General features: G+C 37.8%; 1 protein-coding gene across 1 annotated transcript in view; it reads right to left on the reverse strand.

Moving 5' to 3' along the window:
* plpbp (pyridoxal phosphate binding protein) overlaps positions 1-18,393 on the reverse strand; it is a 29,104-nt gene extending 10,711 nt beyond the window's left edge. Inside the window, exons 1-5 of the mRNA XM_053643213.1 lie at positions 17,909-18,393; positions 976-1,083; positions 847-882; positions 539-614; positions 223-363 (exon numbers count right to left, since the gene is read on the reverse strand). Of these exons, the coding sequence (XP_053499188.1) occupies positions 223-363; positions 539-614; positions 847-882; positions 976-1,083; positions 17,909-18,079 (532 nt within the window). The 5' untranslated portion in view covers positions 18,080-18,393. The remainder of the gene's footprint in view (positions 1-222; positions 364-538; positions 615-846; positions 883-975; positions 1,084-17,908) is intronic.
* Between the last annotated feature and the right edge of the window lie 2,783 nt (positions 18,394-21,176).

Here is a 21,176-nt window from a genome sequence, read left to right on the forward strand (position 1 = left end):
GACCTACTGTGCTATAAGAAATAGTATGCATGTACATATGCAGAAATAGCTTTTTAAATACGAATTTAAATATGAGTGTTATTCAGATACATTTCTTCTTTAGAACTCCTGCTGTCATACATGATCTACTACACGGCTTAAAGTTACTTGAAGTATGCAGTGAGACAAACACAGGTGAATACAAACACAATATAACAGGCTGTTAGTAAAATGAACACACACTTTCCTCGCCGCTGGTGTTGATCTGAACCATGACCTTTAACCCCTGGGTGTTAGAAGATCGTAACTTCTGCCATGAGCTGTTAAGTTTGTCAGCCAGTTTTACAGAGTCGATTGTCTCAACCATGTCAAGATTTGGAACACCTATAGGCCAATTTAGAAAAGGACAAAACTCAAAAACCACAATATATAATAGAATAAATTTAATGTACATGTTAAACATGTTAAAGACAGGTTGTTTAGGAGATTAAAGGCAAAGAAGTGAACTTCTATCAAAAAATTTATGATGTACGCTTTAAGACAGATCTAACCTGCTTACCTAAAAGTTTATTAACATTGCCCTTCTGTAGATGCCCGATGAAATGCCATTTAATTTCAGGGCATGATGTCAAAATCTAATATAAAAAAAATAAATCAGACAGTAAAGTATGAGTAAACATTCTAAAAAGATAATTAGGGTCACTAGTAGTCTTATTGAGCCAGGCATGAGCTCTAACAAGAATACAGATATAAGGAACACTCAAAAACTTGTTAGGTTAAACTTGAAGTCTCTTAAAATCTCCTGACATTTATTGTTTGAGATTTCTAGCTAAGCAAGATTAGCCATCTCCAATTAGGGCTACGTACCAGAGGGTGAGAAGCTTTCTCCACAAGCTCATTTACCTATGAGGAGGTGCAAAATATATACATTAGAGAATTAAAGTGCAGAATACAGAGGTGATATATAACCAAGTTAGGCATTCTAAATTTACTTACATAGTTCTCTCCAAAGTTGCGCTGCCCATGTTTATAAGCCTCAACTACCATGTCTGGAGGCTTGGTTTTACTCACAGCAACTAACCTAGGTGCAATGCATGGTAATGTCTGTCAGAGGAGAGATGAAAAGCAATGTTAAATAGGGAAATATCATTTAAAATTACGTGAACCATGTTCCTTATGAAATGTCATCAACATCAACTGGTCAGTGCATTTTTTCCTAAATACTCCTTTGAAAAGAAGATATAAAACATGCTTCACAATAATAAAACTCTTGTTAACTTATTTTATAATTGCATGATGATCCGGGAAAACCCAGTAGCTAAATTCTGAAACACAGCCAAAAATAAAACTGAAAAAAAATCAAGCTGTCCATTAGTTTTTCTGTCAATAACATGTACCTTGACATCTTTACTATAAGAAATGACATTTTATAAAAACAACTTTTTTAAAAAATTTAGGTTACTTTCTACCATTGCTGAGGCTGTCTGCTGGTGAGGTTTTTAGGCAAGTCTTTAGGCAAGACGGATGTTTTTACCATTGCATGTGTGTCTTACTTGACATGATCTTTGCAAGCAAAGTATGCTTTTCTCATACAATGAACGGTATGATCTGGAAGTTGTTGGATATGTGCCATTGCTAAATGGACATAGATCGACTCAATTCAGTTTGTAATCAGATTGCAGCTACCGAAATATCTGCAAAGCTCATGAGCTTAAGCAATGATCATTTTCCCAATGCTAATTTCTTGAACAATGATCAGTCAAGTCAAAAGATGATGACACGTTTAAATGCAGTCAGTGATTTTTACCTCAGGTGATGAGAAAAATAATGTTATATAAAGTGATCATCAGCATTTCCCATTGTAAACATACTGTTTAAAATTTGTGCTAATGTTTTTCCACAAGTAGATTAGGTTATACATGTAGTGGTACAGGCCTTTCCAAAGTACCGGAACAGCAAGGCCAATTCTTTTGCTTTTTTCTATACACTGAATACTTTTGGGATTGAGATCAAAAGATGAATATGAGCCGACATTAGAATTTCAGCTTTCATTTCCTGATATTTACATCTAGACGCATTAAACAACTTAAAACATGACAGCTTTTGTGGCAGACCACCCAATTTCTAGGCAAGCAACAGTAATGGAAGAGATATTTGGTTGCATAACCCTTGCTTGCAATAACTGCATCAAGCTGACATCACCAAACCATTGCATTTTTCTTTTGCGTTGCTTTTCCATCTTGTACTACAGCTTCTTTCAGTTGTCCCCCGAATGTGGACTAAAATACTTTCCCCCCGGATTGTGATACCTTTCTCCTATAAATAATCAATTTAACAGGACACACTTGGGCAGCAAGAAAAACCAGTAAGTCACATGTTCTAATATTGAAATATATTGATATTGATCAATATATATTTCAAAAATACGTGAAATGTCAAAAATATGTGAAATGTCAAAAAAAGTTATCAAAAATATTGATCACTTGAAAAAATGTGAGGGTTCAAACAAAATGTGCCTTGTCCTAAATTGTTTAACACATCTAGATGTAAATATGAGTAAATGAAAGCTGAAATTCTGATCTTATATTCATCTTTTGAGCTCAAACCCAAATGTCTTTTATATTTATATATTTATATATATATATATATATATATATATATATATATATATATATATATATATATATATATATATATATAAAAAATATAAAACAATAGCATTTGTCTTTCAGTGGAATTATAATGAATTTTTTTTATTAAAAATTTCTCCCTATTCACTTTTGGGAGTAACAAGAATTAAATGCTATCATTTTACTTATGGCTGAAAAAAAGCGCAAAAAGGAAACATTTCAGTTAGTAAAACAGTTTTCAGAACTATACTCAGCAACAAAAAATAGAAAGGGCCTCTCTGCATTTATTAGCAGCAAATTTCGTAAATATTTGTATTAACTAGGGATATGATGAGAACCGATACTTCGGTACCAACATTCTTAAAACATGACGGTACTTGTTTTTCTGGAGTAGCGTTGGTACCGTTTCTAATGAATGTACCGAAGTTGCAATTCTTCCGGACCTGATGGGGGCAGCAAAAATGCGCAAGTGTTTTAGTCGGTCCACAAGTGGTGAAGAATAAGAACAACAACTACAAGCACACGGGAAAAACTACAGAAGATTAGCTTAGCTTAACAAGTTTAGCTCCGCCCCGACTCGTTGAGAGCAAAAGAGAGGAAAGCTAGTATCGGTTTCAACCGATGCAACTGATGCTATCATTCATTTCAAACAAAGCGAGGAAACACCTGGAATATGGTGAAGCACCTGAAAGACGGTCCTATATTATGTTTGTTTGAGGCAGCTGCATTGTAGTCGTGAAACCAGCTAACGTTACGCTCCATGTAATGTTAGCGATAGACAGTTATTTGTTAACGACGCTAACGCATTGCGATGTTATAAACTACCTCCTAATGTTCCACCATGCATCGCCATTCAGCCCGTGTCCTGTCAGATAAATGTAGCCTCATGTCACTAATAATTATTCACATGTTCATGCTTTTAATAAATCTTTTTGGCCTGCCACCATATCAGTGATTAAACTAAATTTAAATTTAAACTAATGCTTGCATTCAGAGTATAAGGAAGTGTGTGTGTGTGTGTGTGTGTGTGTGTGCACGCATTTAGGAGTGCACCTTAGTGCTTGTTATTAGCACTTAGCACTGTTTAATTAGTCATTGTCAGACAGTGTTTGATAACTAAAATATCTCTCTCTCTCTCTCTTTGCCAGTATTAGCCAGAGGAAGATGTCCTCCAGGAGTTTATTTTATTTTATAAAAAAGTATATATTTTTTAAACCACACTGTGGTATCGACTTTGGTATCAAGTATTGTGTACTTTTTGTGGTATCGGTACCAACTACTAGAGTTTTGGTATCGTGACATCCCTACTGCTAGGGTTAATGAACTTACATCTGCGATCAGTAACCTCGATCAGAGATGTGCATTGAACCCCTCTCCAGAACTTCTTAAACAGCGTCTCGACTTACAGGCAGAATTTAATCTTATTTCGACTAAAGAGGCGGAACGCTTGTTGTTACGTACTCGTGGTTCATACTATGAACACGGCGACAAGCCAAGTCGTTTACTGGCACATCAGCTACGGCAACAGGCCACTTCCCGTCTCATAAGCAATATTAAAAACACTTATATTATCACTACAGAGCCCATTTTAAATTTCGAATATTATTTCACTACTTGTGCTGCTTAACCAATGTCTCACTTTTTCCAATTTTGAAATTTATTGGGCTAGTTTCAGGGAGTGTTTATTTATTTATTTATTTTTATATGTTGAGAGTGTGTTTGTGTGTTTTGAGAAGATGTAGTAGGGTTGGAAATTTTGGTGAAACCTGGCAACTGCGGATAATTATTAACATGTATATGAACAAAATGTACGTCTAAAACCACTTGAAATGAGCTGCTAGACTGTACGCTGAACGACTGTTTTTGACTCTCAACTGCCTCTTACAGGGTTATTCTAAAAACTCATTAGTTAGTAGCCTATACAGTGGCAAGAAAAAGTATGTGAACCTTTTGAAATTTCATGGTTTTCTGCATAAATTTGTCATAAAATGTGATCTGATCTTCATCTAAGTCAAGGGTATTGACAAATATAATGTGCCTAAAATAATAATAACAAAAAAAAATTCTGATCCCTCATGTCTTTATTGAGAACAACCAAAAAAAACCTCAATGCTTGTGGAAAAAGTATGTGAACCCTAGAGTTAATGACCTCAAAAAATCTAACTGGAGTCAGGTTTTAGCACACCTGGAGTCTCGATAAGAAAAGGAGTTTGGAGGTGTAGACTACAGCTACTTTCACTGATAAAAACCCCTCAAACTTTCGGAGTTTGATCTGCACAAGAAGCACACGGTTATGTGAGCCATGCCTCGCCAAAAACATCTTTCAGAGGATCTACGATCAAGAATTGTTGATTTACATAAAGCTGGAAAGGGTTACAAAGTGATTTCAAAGACTTTAGAAATTCACCAGTCTACAGTTAGGCAAACATTCTACAAATGGAGACACTTTGGGACTGTTGCTACTCTACCAAGAAGTGGGCGCCCAGTCAAAATGACACCAAGAGCACAACGAAGACTCATCAATGAGGTAAAGAAACAACCCCGAACGACAGCCGAGGATTTGAAGGCATCATTGGAACTGGCTAACATCTCTGTTCATGAGTCTACAATACGTAAAACATTGAACAAGCAGGGTATCTACGGCAGGACACCACGAAGGAAGCCACTGCTTACTAAAAAGAACATTGCTGCACGCCTGAAGTTTGCAAAAGAGCACATTGACACTCCACAGCGGTACTGGCAAAATGTTTTGTGGACTGATGAAACTAAGATTGAACTATTTTGAAAAAGCACACAGCACCACATCTGGTGTAGAAAGGGCACGGCCTATCATCATGAAAACATCATCCCAACCGTAAAGTATGGTGGAGGAGACATCATGATTTGGGCCTGCTTTGCTGCATCAGGTCCCGGCCAGCTTGCAATCATTGAGGGGAAGATGAATTCCCAAGTATATCAGACAATTCTTCAGGATAATGTGAGAATGTCTGTACGTCTGCTGAAACCGTGTAGAAGTTGGGTGATGCAACAGGACAGCGACCCAAAACACCGGAGCAAGTCCACAACAGAATGGCTTCAGAAAAACAAAAGCGGCCTTGGGGGGGCGTCAACCAGTTATTAATTGTAAGGGTTCACTTAGTTTTTCCACTGCCATTTTGAATGTTGAATGAGTGTGTTCAATAAAGACATGAGGGATCAGAATTCATTGTGTTATTATTTTAGGCACATTATATTTGTCAATACCCTTGACGTAGATGAAGAGCAGATCACATTTTATGACAAAATTTATGCAGAAAACCATGAAATTCCAAAAAGTTCACATACTTTTTCTTGCCACTGTAGAATGAATCAAGTATGATGTCTCTACTTAATTTTGTTTGAGGCTATGTCCTTATTAATGTTGGCTTGTCCCACCCAAATCTATGGTCACAAGCCTCTACTGATGAGGGAATCCAGCTTCTTTTGGGTATCACTGGATAATGGGATTATGAATCATTTACTCATCTATATGTGAAACAATACTGTGGTGAATATTTTTGAATAGGAGCTCTGGTACAGTCTTTGATTATAGGAGAAAATATGATGTTATCTCTAGGTTGGACAAATGTGTATAGCCTTGCAGTCAGGATGTTTCTGTAGGTGCATAGACAATCTTCAGTTTGTCCAGAATGCAGCAGCCAGCATCTTTATTAGAACCAGAAGATTCAGAACCAGATTGTTCACATCACCCCAGTCTTATCCACATTACATTGGGTCCCAGTAAAACTTTTCATTGATTTATAAAATACTACTAATGACCTATAAAGCGGGATCGGCTTGGTCGTTATGATGATTTACTTCTGCTGCCACATGAATACCATAAAGATTACTGTGGATGGTCTCTCTTGGAGCCTAAAGATCACATTTACTGCCCAAGTCTCATCCATTGTTCTGTGGTTGAGTTCTCTTGGATCCTATATATTTAGAGCGTAACATTACTGGAAAAAAAAAAAAAAAAAAAAAAAAAAAAAAAAAAAAAAAAAAAAACACACATTGATGCTCATACTGAAGATCATTTCAATACATTCAGTACTGTTTGACTTTATAGCATAAAGATATGGAAGAATAATGACTTATAATTGTATCAGCTGGTGTCACCCAGAAGAGCATTATTTCCCTTTTAAGTCTGGTTCCTGTCAATCTCTCATTTTAATATCGACTTAGGGAGTTTTTCCTTGCCACTGGTGCAATCCTGGCTTGTTCATTAGGGATCGAAATCTACATTAGAGCACTGTAAAACAGTATTTGCCCCCATCCTGATTGCTTCTGTTTTTGTGTACATCTCATACTAAATTGTTTCAGAAATGAAAACAAAAAAAAAAAGTTTTTAAATGATATTTATTCAAACAAAAAGTTATCCAATACCAACTGGTCCTGTGTGAAAATGTATTTGCCACCATAGTTACTAATTCCCCAAATCTATGAAACCGCATTGATAATGGGGTTCAGCTGGACTAGACACAACCAGACCTGATTACAGCAAACCCTGTTCAATCACATCAACACTTCAATAGAACTTTTACAGCAGCATGAAGTTGGTTAAAAGGTCTTACAGAGTAACACACTGTGCCAAAATTGAAAGAAATTCCAGAAATGATGAGTAAGAAGGTGATTGAAGTACATCAGTCTGGGAAGGGTTACAAAGCTATTTCAAAGGCTCTGGGACTCCAAAGAACCACAGTGAGAGCCGTTATCTCCAAATGGAAAAACACAGCACAGTAGTGAACCTTCCGAGAAGTGGCAGACCTTCCAAAATTCCTCCAAGAGCACAGCAACTACTCATCCAGGAAGTCACAAAAGAGCCAAGGACAACATCAAAGAACCTACAGGCCTCTCTTGCATCAAATAAAGGTAGTGGTTAAGATAGTGGATTATGATAGTGGATTAAAGATAGTGGTTCATGACTCCACTATCAGAAAGACACTGGGCAAAAATGGCTCCATGGAAGAGTGGCAAGGTGAAAACCACTGCTAACCTTGAAGAACATTGTCTGATTTTTTCCAAAACACCTTGATAATCCTCAAAGCTTTTGGGAGAATGTTCTGTGGATTGAGGAGAAAGTGGAACTGTTTGGAAGACAGGGGTCCCCTTATATCTGGCCACACGTCTTGTTAGATAAACCAAACACCGAACTCCACAAAAAGAACATCATAGGTCAAGCATGGTGGTGGCAATGTGATGGTGAGGAGATGCTTTGCTGCTTCAGGACCTGGGCAACTTGCAATAATATATGGAAACATGAATTCTACTCTCTACCAGAAAATCCTAAAGGAGTATGTCCGGTATTCAGTCCATAATTTGAAACTCAAGAACAACTGGATTATGCAGTAAGACAACTATCCAAAGCACAGGAATAAGTCCACCTCTGAATCGCTCAAAAAAAGCTAAATTAAAGTTTTGGAGCAGTCTAGCCAAACTCCTGACTTGAACCCACTGAGTTTCTGTGGCAGGACCTTAAATGGGCAGTTTATTCTCAAAAACCTTCCAGTGTGGCTGAACTAAAGCAGTTCTGCAAAGAAGAGTGGGCCAGAATTCCACCACAGTGTTATGAAAGACTGATCTCCAGTTATCGGAAGTGTTTGGTTGCAATTTTTGCTCCTAAAGGTGGTACAACTAGATTTTAAGTTTAAGGGAGCAATTAGTTTTTCACATGGGTGATGGGTGTTAAAAGTAAAATAATAATAATAATAAAAACTTTACTGTGTGTTTACTCAGGTTGTATTTGGTTTGAAGGTTTAAAATTATTTAGTATGATATGTGCACAAAAACAGAATACTTTTTCACAGCACTGTATATGGACAAAAGTACATGGACACCACTCCTAATTATTGAGTGGGTGCGTCAGCCAAATAAAATAAAGCACATACCCATGCAATCTCAATAGACAAACAAGAGCTCAGTGACTTGAAACATGTCAGTATCATAAAGTGGCACCTATGCCACCATTCAGTTCATGAGATTTGGGCAAGGCCCCTTAGTGAAGGGTAATAATGCTACAGCACACAGACATTTTAGACAATTGTATGCTTTCAACTTTGTGGCAGCAGTTTGGGGAGGGCTCTTCCAGCATGACGGTGCTTGTTTTGTGCCCCTGCGTACAAAGTGAGGTCCATTAAGATATGGTTTGACAAGTTTGGTGTGGAGGAACTCTGGTGGCTGCACAGAACCCTGGAGAACTTATTACATATTAAAGCTGCAGTGCTGAACTTTTGCTTCTCTATCGCCATCTCTGTTTGAAACATAAAATTGCAAGTTATTTGTGGAGTTGTGGTTGTTTTTATAAAAATAAATATACATGGGCTATGCTTCGGCACTGTTCCTCTGCACAGATGAATCTGATGACTTGAGTTTCCAAGTCTTTGGGCTTCTTTTTTTCTGAAATCTCTTGAAAAAGTCGTGGGTGTTTTTTACATTTATGGTTGCTATTTTCCCCAATGCATTGACACTGTCTACTCACAGCCTCACAATATCAGTGCTGTAGTGTATTTCGCCCTTCCACAATTATTACAAGTTATAACACAAAAAAACCCAAACATTAATATGCTTCTATTGTCATGCCCTTTTTCATCTCTCCAACTATATTCTGCTCACAGGTGCTCAGAGATGAGTGGATAGTGCCTGTCCTCCCCATCAGCTTTGACGTTTGATTTCTTTTTATTAAAGAAATTCTGTATTTGATTTTCAAACTGCAAGTGGTTTCAGTTTAATGTTTCAGCCTCATTTATTGAGTTTGTTTACACAGAGGTCGTAACAGACTATAATAATTTTAGGCTTGTTTTTGAAGCTGCAGTTGCGTATTTGTTTCGCGAGAGTTGGCAACACTGAGGTATTCGTATGTGTTGTATATTAACTCCAATACTTGAAACGGAGGTGGCAGTGAATACGGTTTTCTTTGAGTAAAGGTGAGCTGCTCTCTCTCATAGCTAGCAGAAAATAAGTGCAATTTACCACACTGACCATAGCACAATTGGATGGCACCGTCACCATCAGACGGAGGAGAAATCATCACGTGACTGAGGAAGAACGTGTGTAACCTCCAAGTCCTCCAAGGCAGGGGGGCATTTAAACACTGTGGAAATCAAACTGATGCACGAGCACAAACTTGTGTTTATATCCAAAATACTCCACTGCGTGTAAGGGGTTGGGGAAACTGGTGCAAGCTGCTTAAAAGGTTTAGTTTAATTTAAGTTTATTGTGATTATATGTTGTATCTGCGCGCCTGCAGTGTAAATTCTGTAGTTTATTATAACGGAAGTGATGTGTTAGTAACGAGGCCGCGTTGCTGATCACGCGCAGTGTAGACACGCTGATACAGAGTGTAGCGAGTAAGATCTGTAATGTCTCATTAAAACACTATGATCAAAAATAAAATATGTCTAAAGACAGCGAGTAACAGAAACACACGGTGCAGTGAAAGTGTTTTATTATTCATTTAGGACTGGAGTTTAATTCTGTGCTTTTTGTGCATCCATAAAAAATAATGCATAAATACTATAAAATAAATTTTATATATAATACGGATATTATTTTTTATAGAATTTATGCATTATTTTTATGGATGCACAAAAAGCACCGAATTAAACTACAGTCCTAAATTAATAATATATGTTCTGGGGTGTGTGTGTTGTGTGAAGTTTTAGTCTGAAGTTTATGTTTGTAACATACTGAAAGTTTGCTCCGCCCCATCCGATTAACCTAAAAAAAATAATCTGCCAACTAATCGATTATGAAAATAATCATTAGTTGCAGCCCTAGTTTACATTATATAATAGTATTTACGCATTATTTTTTATGAATGCACAAAAACACTAATAATAAAACTACAGTCCTAATTTATTATTGGGGCCCAAGCACTGCTGGTGTGAAGCCCTATTGGATCTGTTCCGTTTATTATTATTCTTTTCTGCAAAGTTTCAAGACACATCAGAACCAGTGAAAATTTACACCTGATAGGGGCTCCAGAATTGAGCATGGCAAAATGGCTAGATAGCGCCACCTACAAAAATTCAACAATGTGCGCCTCGCGCTATGATTTACCTACACGTACGAAATTCAGGAAATGTGTGTAACATGCCAATACATACAAAAACCATCTCTTGAACCCATGCCCTAAACTCAACAGTCAGCCATTTTGATTTTTCTCTTAAATTTTTGCTATGTTTTTGCCATTTCCAGGCTTCGTACTTTAATAAACTCCTCCTAGAGATTTCATCGGATCGACATCATATTTGGTCAGGCTCATTTAAAGGCCTATATTATATATACACAGTATCTCACAAAAGTGAGTACACCCATCACATTTTTGTAAATATTTGATTATATCTTTTCATGTGACAACACTGAAGAAATGACACTTTGCTACAATATAAAGTAGTGAGTGTACAGCATGTGAAACAGTATAAATTTTCTGTCCTCTCAAAATAACTCAACACACAGCCATTATTGTCTAAACCACTGGCAACAAAAGTGAGTACACCCCTAAGTGAAAATGTCCATATTGGGCCCAAAGTGTCAATATTTTGTGTGGCCCCCATTATTTTCCAGCCCTGCCTTAACCCTCTTGGGCATGGAGATCACCAGAGCTTCACAGGTTGACACTGGAGTCCTCTTCCACTCCTCCATGATGACATCACAGAGCTGGTGGATGTTAGAGACCTTGTGCTCCTCCACCTTCCGTTTGAGGATGCCCCACAGATGCTCAATAGGGTTTAGGTCTGGAGACATGCTTGGCCAGTCCATCACTTTCATCCTCAGCTTCTTTAGCAAGGCAGTGGTTGTCTTGGAGGTGTGTTTGGGGTCAGTATCATGCTGGAATACTGTATACTGATCATGCTCTGCTTCAGTATGTGACAATACATGTTAACATTCATGGTTCCCTCAATGAACTGTAGCTCCCCAGTGCCGGCAGCACTCATGCAGCCCCAGGCCATGACACTCCCACCACCATGCTTGACTGTAGGCAAGACACACTTGTCTTTGTACTCCTCACCTGGTTGCCAACACACACGCTTTACACCTTGTGAACCAAATAAGTTTATCTTGGTTTCATCAGACCACAGGACATGGTTCCAGTAGTCCATGTCCTTAGTCTGCTTATCTTCAGCAAACTGTTTGCGGGCTTTCTTGTACATCTTTAGAAGAGATGGGACTTCCTTCTGACAGCCATGCAGTCCAATTTGATGCAGTGTGTGGCGTATAGTCTGAGCACTGACAGGCTGACCCCCCACTCCTTCAACCTCTGCAGCAATGCTGGCAGCACTCATACCTCTATTTCCCAAAGACAGCCTCTGGATATGACGCTGAGCACGTGCACTCAACTTCTTTGGTCGACCATGGCGAGGCCTGTTCTGAGTGGAACCTGTCCTGTTAAACCACTGTATGGTCTTGGCCACCGTGCTGCAGCTCAGTGTCAGGGTCTTGGCAATCTTCTTATAGCCTAGGCCATCTTTATGTAGAGCAACAATTCTTTTTTTCAGATCCTCAGAGAGTTCTTTGCCATGAGGTACTATGTTGAACTTCCAGTGACCAGTATGAGGGAGTGTGAGAGCGATGACACCAAATTTAACACACCTGCTCCCCATTCACACCTGAGACCTTGTAACACTAACAAGTCACATGACACCGGGGAGGGAAAATGGCTAATTGGGCCCAATATGGACATTTTCACTTTGGGGTGTATTCACTTTTGTTGCCGGCGGTTTAAACATTAATGGCTGTGTTGCGTTATTTTGAGGGGACAGCAAATTTACACTGTTAGACAAGCTGTACACTCACTACTTTACATTGTAGCAAAGTGTCATTTCTTCACTGTTGTCACATGAAAAGATATAATCAAATATTTACAAAAATGTGAGGGGTGTACTCACTTTTGTGAGATACTGTGTGTATATATATATATATATTATATTATATTATATTATATTATATGTATATATACACACACATACACACACACACACACACTGTACTGCATTATAACAACTTCTTGCTTTATGGTGAAACATCAAACTTTGTGAGACCACCATGCCTTCACTGCACAGCGTGGGCATGGTGGTCTCACAAAGTTTGATGTTTCACCATAAAGCAGGAAGTTGTTATAATGCAGTACAGTGTGTGTGTGTATATATATATATATATGCCAGACAGTAGTCATTGAGAGAGGACACTTAAGACTTCTTTGGCATGAGGACAATGGCGGTGGACTTGAAGCATATTGGAATAGCAGCACTGCTCGGGAAGATGTTGAAGTCAGCGAGAACATCTGCCAGCTGGTCTGCACATCCTCTGAGCACTCTGCCAGGAATGTCTGGTCCAGCAGCCTTCCATGGTTCGACTCTGCATACAGTATTCCACACATAAGCCGTAGGCACAGCACCTGTTCATTGGAAGGAAGGGTGGTGTGCGTGGGAATGACCCAAGCCACCCAGCAGTTTCCAATCCCTGAAGCTCATTGAGACAGGCTGCCTCTATGCACAGCAGCTGAAGGACCGATGTCGGCGGTGGCTGCTGGAGGAGTAGCAGGATGTAGAACATGTCATTGAGCTGGTGGTGCTGAAGCAGGTCATCACATAGCACCCAGAAGGAACAACAGAATGGCTTAAGTGCCACTGGCACAGGGTCCCTGGGCAAAGCCATTCAGCTGTTGGAGGATCACCTGACAGCAGATCCTAGTCCAGGCAGCTCTCTCATCCCTCTCCTTCCTCTAACAAAGAAGTCCGCAGTTGGATGGGCAGAAGTGTGGTATCTGGGCTTCCACTTGGGCCATGGGCAGGTGTGTCTCCAAATTGACAGCAGTGATTGTGGCCTGCCCAGGAGCTAAGACCAAAAAAGGGTTGACGCAGTTCTTGGGGCCAGTTGGCTATTAACATAATTTTGTACACAAGTTTTCAGACATCACCAGACTGACCTAACCAAAAAAAAAAAAAAGGGGGCGCGCCAGATCTGTGGTCCAGTGGACTGAACCATGCAAACAGGCTTTTTGCTATATCAAAGTGGTTCTGTGTGGGGCCCTACTCTTTCGATCTCCTGACTTTTCTCTTTAGAATTTCAGATCTATAATTTAGGACTACTGTAATATTTGAACATTTTAATAATGTCTGTGATATATTTTTAACGTAAATGACTGAAAAACAAAGGAAAATTCCTTGACCTGACTCACCAGTCTAGTGGCAAGTGTGAGCTTGCATTTCTTGACACAGCTTTTCCTACGCTAGTGCAGAGTGTCAGAATAGTATACGCTTCATTTACATGTGGTTTATTTGAATGAGATTCCCAGTAACATTTCAAAATAGTAGCACAAAATCCATTTTTAAAATAGCAATATTCCTAATAAAAAAATTAATAAAACAAAAGAGGTGACTGAGTTTCTCTCATTACCCCATTTGCAAATCAACACCCCGCTTTAATTAAAGGGAAATGGCTTGAGAGGTACGAGTGGTTTCTTTATGTTGACGTACACTGCAAAAAAAAAAGTATGTCTTCTTAGCAAGTGAATATCTTGAATATAGTCCAATTTATCTATTATGTCCTATATTATTATTTATAATATATATTATCTTATTATTATAAGATTGTACTAAACCAAATATAAAATTATTAAACTTATTTCTAGATATTTTTTACTAATTTTAAGTTTTTAATTTTCTTATTCTATTGGCAGATAATTTTGCTTTGCTTTCTAGATATTATTGCTTAAAATAAGCAAAATGGTCCACCAACAGAAGAAGAGTTCAAGTTTGATTCTGTCCAATCTACTCTCCAACATTAAGAAAGCAGAAGTCATATCACAGCCATAGACTTGTCCTGTCAACAAACTGATATCGAACAGCTTTCTGTGCGTCAGATGGGAAAACTTCGCAGGGAGGGGTTACTTTGTTTGCTGCCATTACATAGGTGCAGAATTGGGAATCATTTTTAATAAACTGACTAGGGCTGCAACTAACGAGTATTTTCATAATCGATTAGTTGTCCGATTATTTTTCATCGATTAATCAATTAATCGGATAGGGGCAAATTTTCAGTACCCCTTTTTTGTTTATTTAAAATATAATCCACAAACTGAATGTTACAAATATAAACTTCAGACTAAACCTTTACACGACTGTTTGCTCAAAACTTAAAAGAAACCAACACACACACACACACACACACACACACACACACACACACACACCAGAATATATATTATTAATTTAGGACTGTAGTTTATTTCAGTGCTTTTTTGCATCAATAAAAAGTAATGCATAAATACTTATATATAATATAAACTTTATATATCCCCCCCGGTTGAGAAACACTGCTCTAGATTACACTGTGCATAGTGTAAGTGTATCATTTGGGACAAAACTTTAGTATTTACTCTTCGAAGCGTGTTTCAGAACAGAAGTAACATAATGAGCAAATGTACCACGCACAGACCAACTAATCCATAATGAGATTCGTTGACAACAATTTTCACAATGAATTAATTGTTGCAGCTCTAGTTTTTATTAATGATAATAACCTTGGTCTGTCTACACCAATGGGGCTCCATAGGCAGGTTATCAACTGTTTACCCATCACTCCCAGCATTTCACTGTATCATTTACAAATCAGTTTTGAGCAATAAACTTTGTGGGGAAAATGAGAGAGATGATGGATACCGTGAGGAGACTGCTATATAGTGGTTAGTTTTTATTTTTTTGTGTTGAGAGTTCCCCCCCCCCCCGGTGGTGTCTGTTACATTAGCGACTGAGAAGGGCCCACTGTCATTATACAGTACAAGAGTGGCCTCTAGAGGCGAAGAAAAACTATCACTGACACATTTTGAAGTGTTTTTTCATTCATTTTGGATGTCTATTTTTATTTGTTATATGGAATATTACTTTTGGTGGTTCAGTTTGGATGTATATCTTTTATTAATAATTAACATTTATATTATATAATATATATAATAATATATAATATATTTATATATTATATATATATATATATATATATATATATATATATATCACACACACACACACACACACACACATATACATACATACATACACACACACACATATATATACATACATACACACACACACAGTATCTCACAAAAGTGACTACACCCCTCACATTTTTGTAAATATTTGATGATATCTTTTCATGTGACAACACTGAAGAAATGACACTTTGCTACAATGTAAAGTAGTGAGTGTACAGCTTGTGTAACAGTGTAAATTTGCTGTCTCCTCAAAATAACTCAACACACAGCCATTAATGTCTAAACCGCTGGCAACAAAAGTGAGTACACCCCTAAGTGAAAATGTCCAAATTGGGCCTAAAGTGTCAATATTTTGTGTGGCCACCACATTCACCAAATAATCGCCATCATCAACTACAGGAATTACATTATCTGTAATTTTAGGCGACTTACAAAAGAAATCTCTGTGTTCTTTTCATCTTCTCTCTTCAGCTCTTTACATTTAGCATGTTAGTTAGCTCCCTGTCACATGACAATGGAGTGCAGTGAGAGGGAGTGATTGACAGCTAATATTAACCAATTTAAACTCTGCATTAAAGTTAAGAATGTAAAGATGAAGCTTAATTGGTTATGTAATGTTTGATAGAACGGTGGTATCAGCTCACAGCAGGCACATACCATGCAGTAATTAGCGAACATTTTGTAAAGAAATGAAAACAGGTCACACCACAACAATTATTTACACTCGCATAAATGCACCCAAATATACTTTAAGGTCGCACAGATTAAATTTCAGGAGCATAATTTTGAGCCTTGGGAAGACACGGTCATTATTGGACTCATGGTTGGGAAATGCCAGACCCGTCTCATATTTCTTGAAATTTGCCTGTGGCTTGAAACCCTGAAATAGTGATGGACTAAAATCACACTCACTGAATGATGAACCACTTATCAGCTAAGTTTCAAAGTTTCCAGCACTCCTTAAAAAATACTTTCCTTCCTTTCGAAAGCCCTGTATGCCAAATCTACAAGTAAAGCATCGTCCCAATCTTATAATTTTGTGTCACTTTTCTGTATCTTGTTGTGAGCAATGAAATCAGTATTTACACTGTCAATTATACTGAAATGATTGACAATAGGTGTGTTGAGTGCCTCCTCAATTTACCTTCTTACGCATGTATACACATGGTCAGGAGTGTGTGGAAATCCTCAAACACAAGAAGAACTTCATAAATCACATTCTGTGTGTAGACCTGTGCATATAAATGGTTTATGCACAAAACTATGCACATGTATGGTTGATAAATGGGACCCAGGGAGACTGTTAATCATCGTTTTATTTCTCCTCACAATAATTACTGTAAATCACTCTACATGGATTTACACTGCGGTTAGTCAACCCTGTCCTGTCTTTAGCTAGGCTCCTGACCCTGATAATGGCCCTGAGGAGGAGACACTCCTCATAGAGTGGCAGGTTATAGCAGGGGTTGGCTGACCTGTACACCAAGACAATGACCGATCCACCTTGTGGGTCTATCCGTTTACACAGGGGAGCTCCCTATGTCTTCTGATGAGAGAGAATACTGGGGATAGCAAGGAACACGCCACAGGTTTCCCTTCAAAGAATACTCTTTGCATCTACAAGGTATGTAGCTCTCCCAATGTTTTTACTAAGTGATCAGCAGCAAAACTCAGCAGTCCCAGAGTGTGTCTTGGTGTCTCTGGGTCGCACTCCTCAACCGGCTCTTCATTCCAAAAGAGACACATAACCTGCCATTTGTGGCAACATACAGCAGTGTTCAAAAGTCTGAGACCAATAGTAAAAATGCTTCTTTTTTTTTCTTCTTTTTTTTGCAAAGTGTTTGTTATAGAGACCGTCTGGTTCAGTACAAATTGGATAAGCACAGTATGAGAACATTTCTTATTGTTATTCCAGAAACGATAAAATTTTTTTTTTTTTTTTTTTTAAATTAAACAAGCATATCTACAAAATCCGCCCGGTACCGTATCATGACATCACAGAGACTCGTACAAACGCTCTGAACGTCGACTTTAATATGTGAATACCATGCTAAATATTACAATTTATATACACGAGCCCATAAGTCTTAGTATTAATCGTGCATGCCGACATTACCTTACTGAATTAATGGCTCCTTCTCTTTAGCGACTGTGTGTAAAGGGTTGAACACTTACATAACCCAACCAGCAGCTCACTGACTGACAACATGGAGCAAAGTTCCACAGCGCATTTCAGCCCGAAGGGTTTTCTCCCACTGTTCTGGATAAAAAATTTTTTAAAACTAACCTTTGGGCGTCGGGTAACCGCCAGATTTACCCGGTCCACCACCGCCTGCATCTTCTTCCCAACCTCCTCCGACATCGCTACTCTCCACATAGCATTCATAGCCGTAAGATTGCCCAATAGAGTTCGGGAATCGACGTCACGGCGCATTGCATTCTGGGTCGTGGTCGACATACTTTAGGACACCGACCATATACATATAAATAGACGCCGCATTGACCGCTGTATAGTACGTCAACGTTACCGCCATATTGGTCCGGGCAACAGTAATAAGTTTTAGCTTATATTCTAAACTAAATTAACCATAATCGAGATTTTCATTTATAATACGGTTTTCTCCAAACCGACAAGCTTACGACAAGCTCGTTTCCGCTGAGCGACTGACATATTGTGAATCTTAAGCTATGTCTTAAATCGCTCACTCCTTCACTATTCCTTATATAGCGAATGACATTTGAGTCCACTATTTGGGAAAGTAGTGAAGGAAACTGAGTGAGCGAATTCGGACGCTGACGTAAATACCATGCGACAGAGTACACGCTGACGCTGACGTAAATACCATGCGACAGAGTACACGCTGACGCTGACGTAAATATCATGCGACAGAGTACACTCTCATCTGTTCATTTGTCACGTTTATTGTATTACTTGTTAGAGACCAAGAACAATTGCTTGTCATGTTTATTTACTATTATGCTTATTTATTATATTTAATAAATAGATTTATTATATTTAAAAATAAAAAAGAATAAAAAAACACTACTGTCACATTCTTTTGTTTGTTTGTTTGTTTATTTATTTATTTTTAAAGTAGATTAAAAAAAAAAACATTTTCGCGGGTTTTCCTATCAGTGTCCTCAGGCTGACTCCTGAGGTAAACCTGGCGTAAAATGTACTCCTTCTTGCTAGTTTTGTGTTTGGCGAAACTTCTTTTTTCGAGGAGAAGAAAACGGTGTATTTCGGAAAGAGCAACAACTTTAAGGTGTATTTTGTTCGCTCAAAGATGCCACCTATTGATAAGAAGTCATTAAACAAATTTCATCCAGCTGTTAACTAACTAACTGACAACTAGGGCCCTGTCCCAAATGGCAGACTTCATGTGGAAACCGTGTCCCATTATTATTATTATTATTATTATTATTATTATTAGCTATTATAAATATATTGTTATTAGCTATTATATATCTACTATGATTATTATTATTATTATTATTATTATTGTTATGATTATTATTATTATTATTATTATCATCATCATCACATAAATGTTTTTACCACTGTAACTGTAAATGTTTTACCGGATCTATAAATGATTATCTTATAATTAGACTATCTTTGTAATTGTCTGTTTTGGAGTATATCTATCGTTTTATTATTGCTAATAAAATATAGAAAGTAGACTGAGTGCCAGTGTCTCACTATTTGATTTGCATTTGCCAATTTTGTTCCATTTTGATACAATGATTAGTACTTAAATATTAGTACTTAAAGATGCAATATTTAAAAAAATTTTCAGTATTTAAAAATGAACGAGCTTTGTTAACAGAATTCTGACCTGGAGCACAAGAAAAGCTAAAAGATGAGGTTGAAGACAGTTACAATCTCGATAGATAGACGGGAAATTATTCATTGTCGTAAGGAATTGTGAAAACTTATACTTGTCAAGCATAGTTTTGGCTTATTTTTCTTGGTTAATGAATGCTGAGACGTCCCTAATATAATATTGTAATGTACATAATAATGTACATGAAATGTGCATAAAGTTTTTTTCATTGTGGAAATGGATTTTTCTGTTTTCAACCCCATCTTTTAGCTTTTCTTGTGCTCCAGGTCAGAATTCTGTTACCAAAGCTCATTCATTTTTAAATACTGATAGTGCATGTTTAAGAAGCCTATTAATAATAAAAGTCGGTTTGAGATAGATAGATAGATAGATAGATAGATAGAGTTGCAATGAAAATTATTCAATCCATACTGCAAATCAGGTTTATTGTCAAAATTTACAGACTTCCAGCTGTTTACAATGAACAAATCAAAACAAAAGCAATTGAAATAGTTCGACACAATGAATGCTTCAAGTGGTTTCCCCAAATTCAACTGAAAATGCAACTTATAATGATTTCTCCAGTTTCAAAATTATTCAACCTCCTGAACAGAATCCCTCACAACAGCACAGATATGCAGAACAGGTGTTGTCTCAAGCACTGTTGATGCAACTAATCAAGGGCTTCCAGGTGTGCTTGAGCTGGAACACATGAAATACCTGAACTGGCTAGGGGTAGAGAATGTATGAAATACCTGGACAGAGCAGAAAAGGAAGCTATCCACGGCTGCAAGCAGATTTCTGAGAAGGAGTGTGCTATGCCAGACTTCTTTTCATTGACTTTAGCTCCGCCTTTAACTCAATTCAGCGTCATCAGATAATCAAGAAACTTCAGTGTCTGCAAGTCCCATCACCACTAGTACACTGGATTTGGTCCAGCTATAGACCAATATCAAATCTCCCCTTCATCTCCAAGATATTAGAAAAGGTTGTAGCAAAGCAGTTATGCTCGTACTTACATAGGAATAACATTCATGAAATGTATCAGTCAGGATTTAGACCTCATCATAGCACAGAGACAGCGTTAGTTAAAGTAGTAAATGACCTTCTAATGACCTCTGATCAGGGTTGTGTCTCGCTGCTTGTGTTACTTGACCTTAGTGCAGCTTTTGATACTATAGATCACACTATTCTCCTTGATAGATTAGAAAATGTTGTTGACATTAAGGGAACAGTCCTCTCCTGGCTAAGGTCTTATCTGACCGATCGTTATCAGTTCGTAGATGTAAATGGAGACTTCTCCGGGCATACCGAGGTTACCTTTGGAGTTACGCAGGGTTCTGTTTTAGGCCCACTGTTTTTTACTTTATATATGCTACCCCTAGGTCAAATTATTCGTAAGCATGGAATTAGCTTCCACTGTTATGCTGATGATACACAGCTGTATGTTTCAGCGAAGCCAGAGGACAGACAGAAGCTTAGTAAAGTTGAGGAATGTGTAAAGGACATTAGGCATTGGATGTTAACTAACTTCCTTCTACTTAATTCTAATAAGACAGAAGTACTTATACTAGGACCACGTGTAGCTAGAAGTAATCTTTCTGATCACATGGTTACTCTGGATGGTCTTTCTGTTTCATCATGTACAGCAGTTAAAGACCTTGGAGTGATTATTGACTCCAGCCTATCATTTGATGCTCATGTAGATAATATTACTAGGATAGACTT

This window comes from Ictalurus furcatus, chromosome 15 (genome assembly GCF_023375685.1).
Source record: "Ictalurus furcatus strain D&B chromosome 15, Billie_1.0, whole genome shotgun sequence".
NCBI classification, from domain to species: domain Eukaryota; kingdom Metazoa; phylum Chordata; class Actinopteri; order Siluriformes; family Ictaluridae; genus Ictalurus; species Ictalurus furcatus.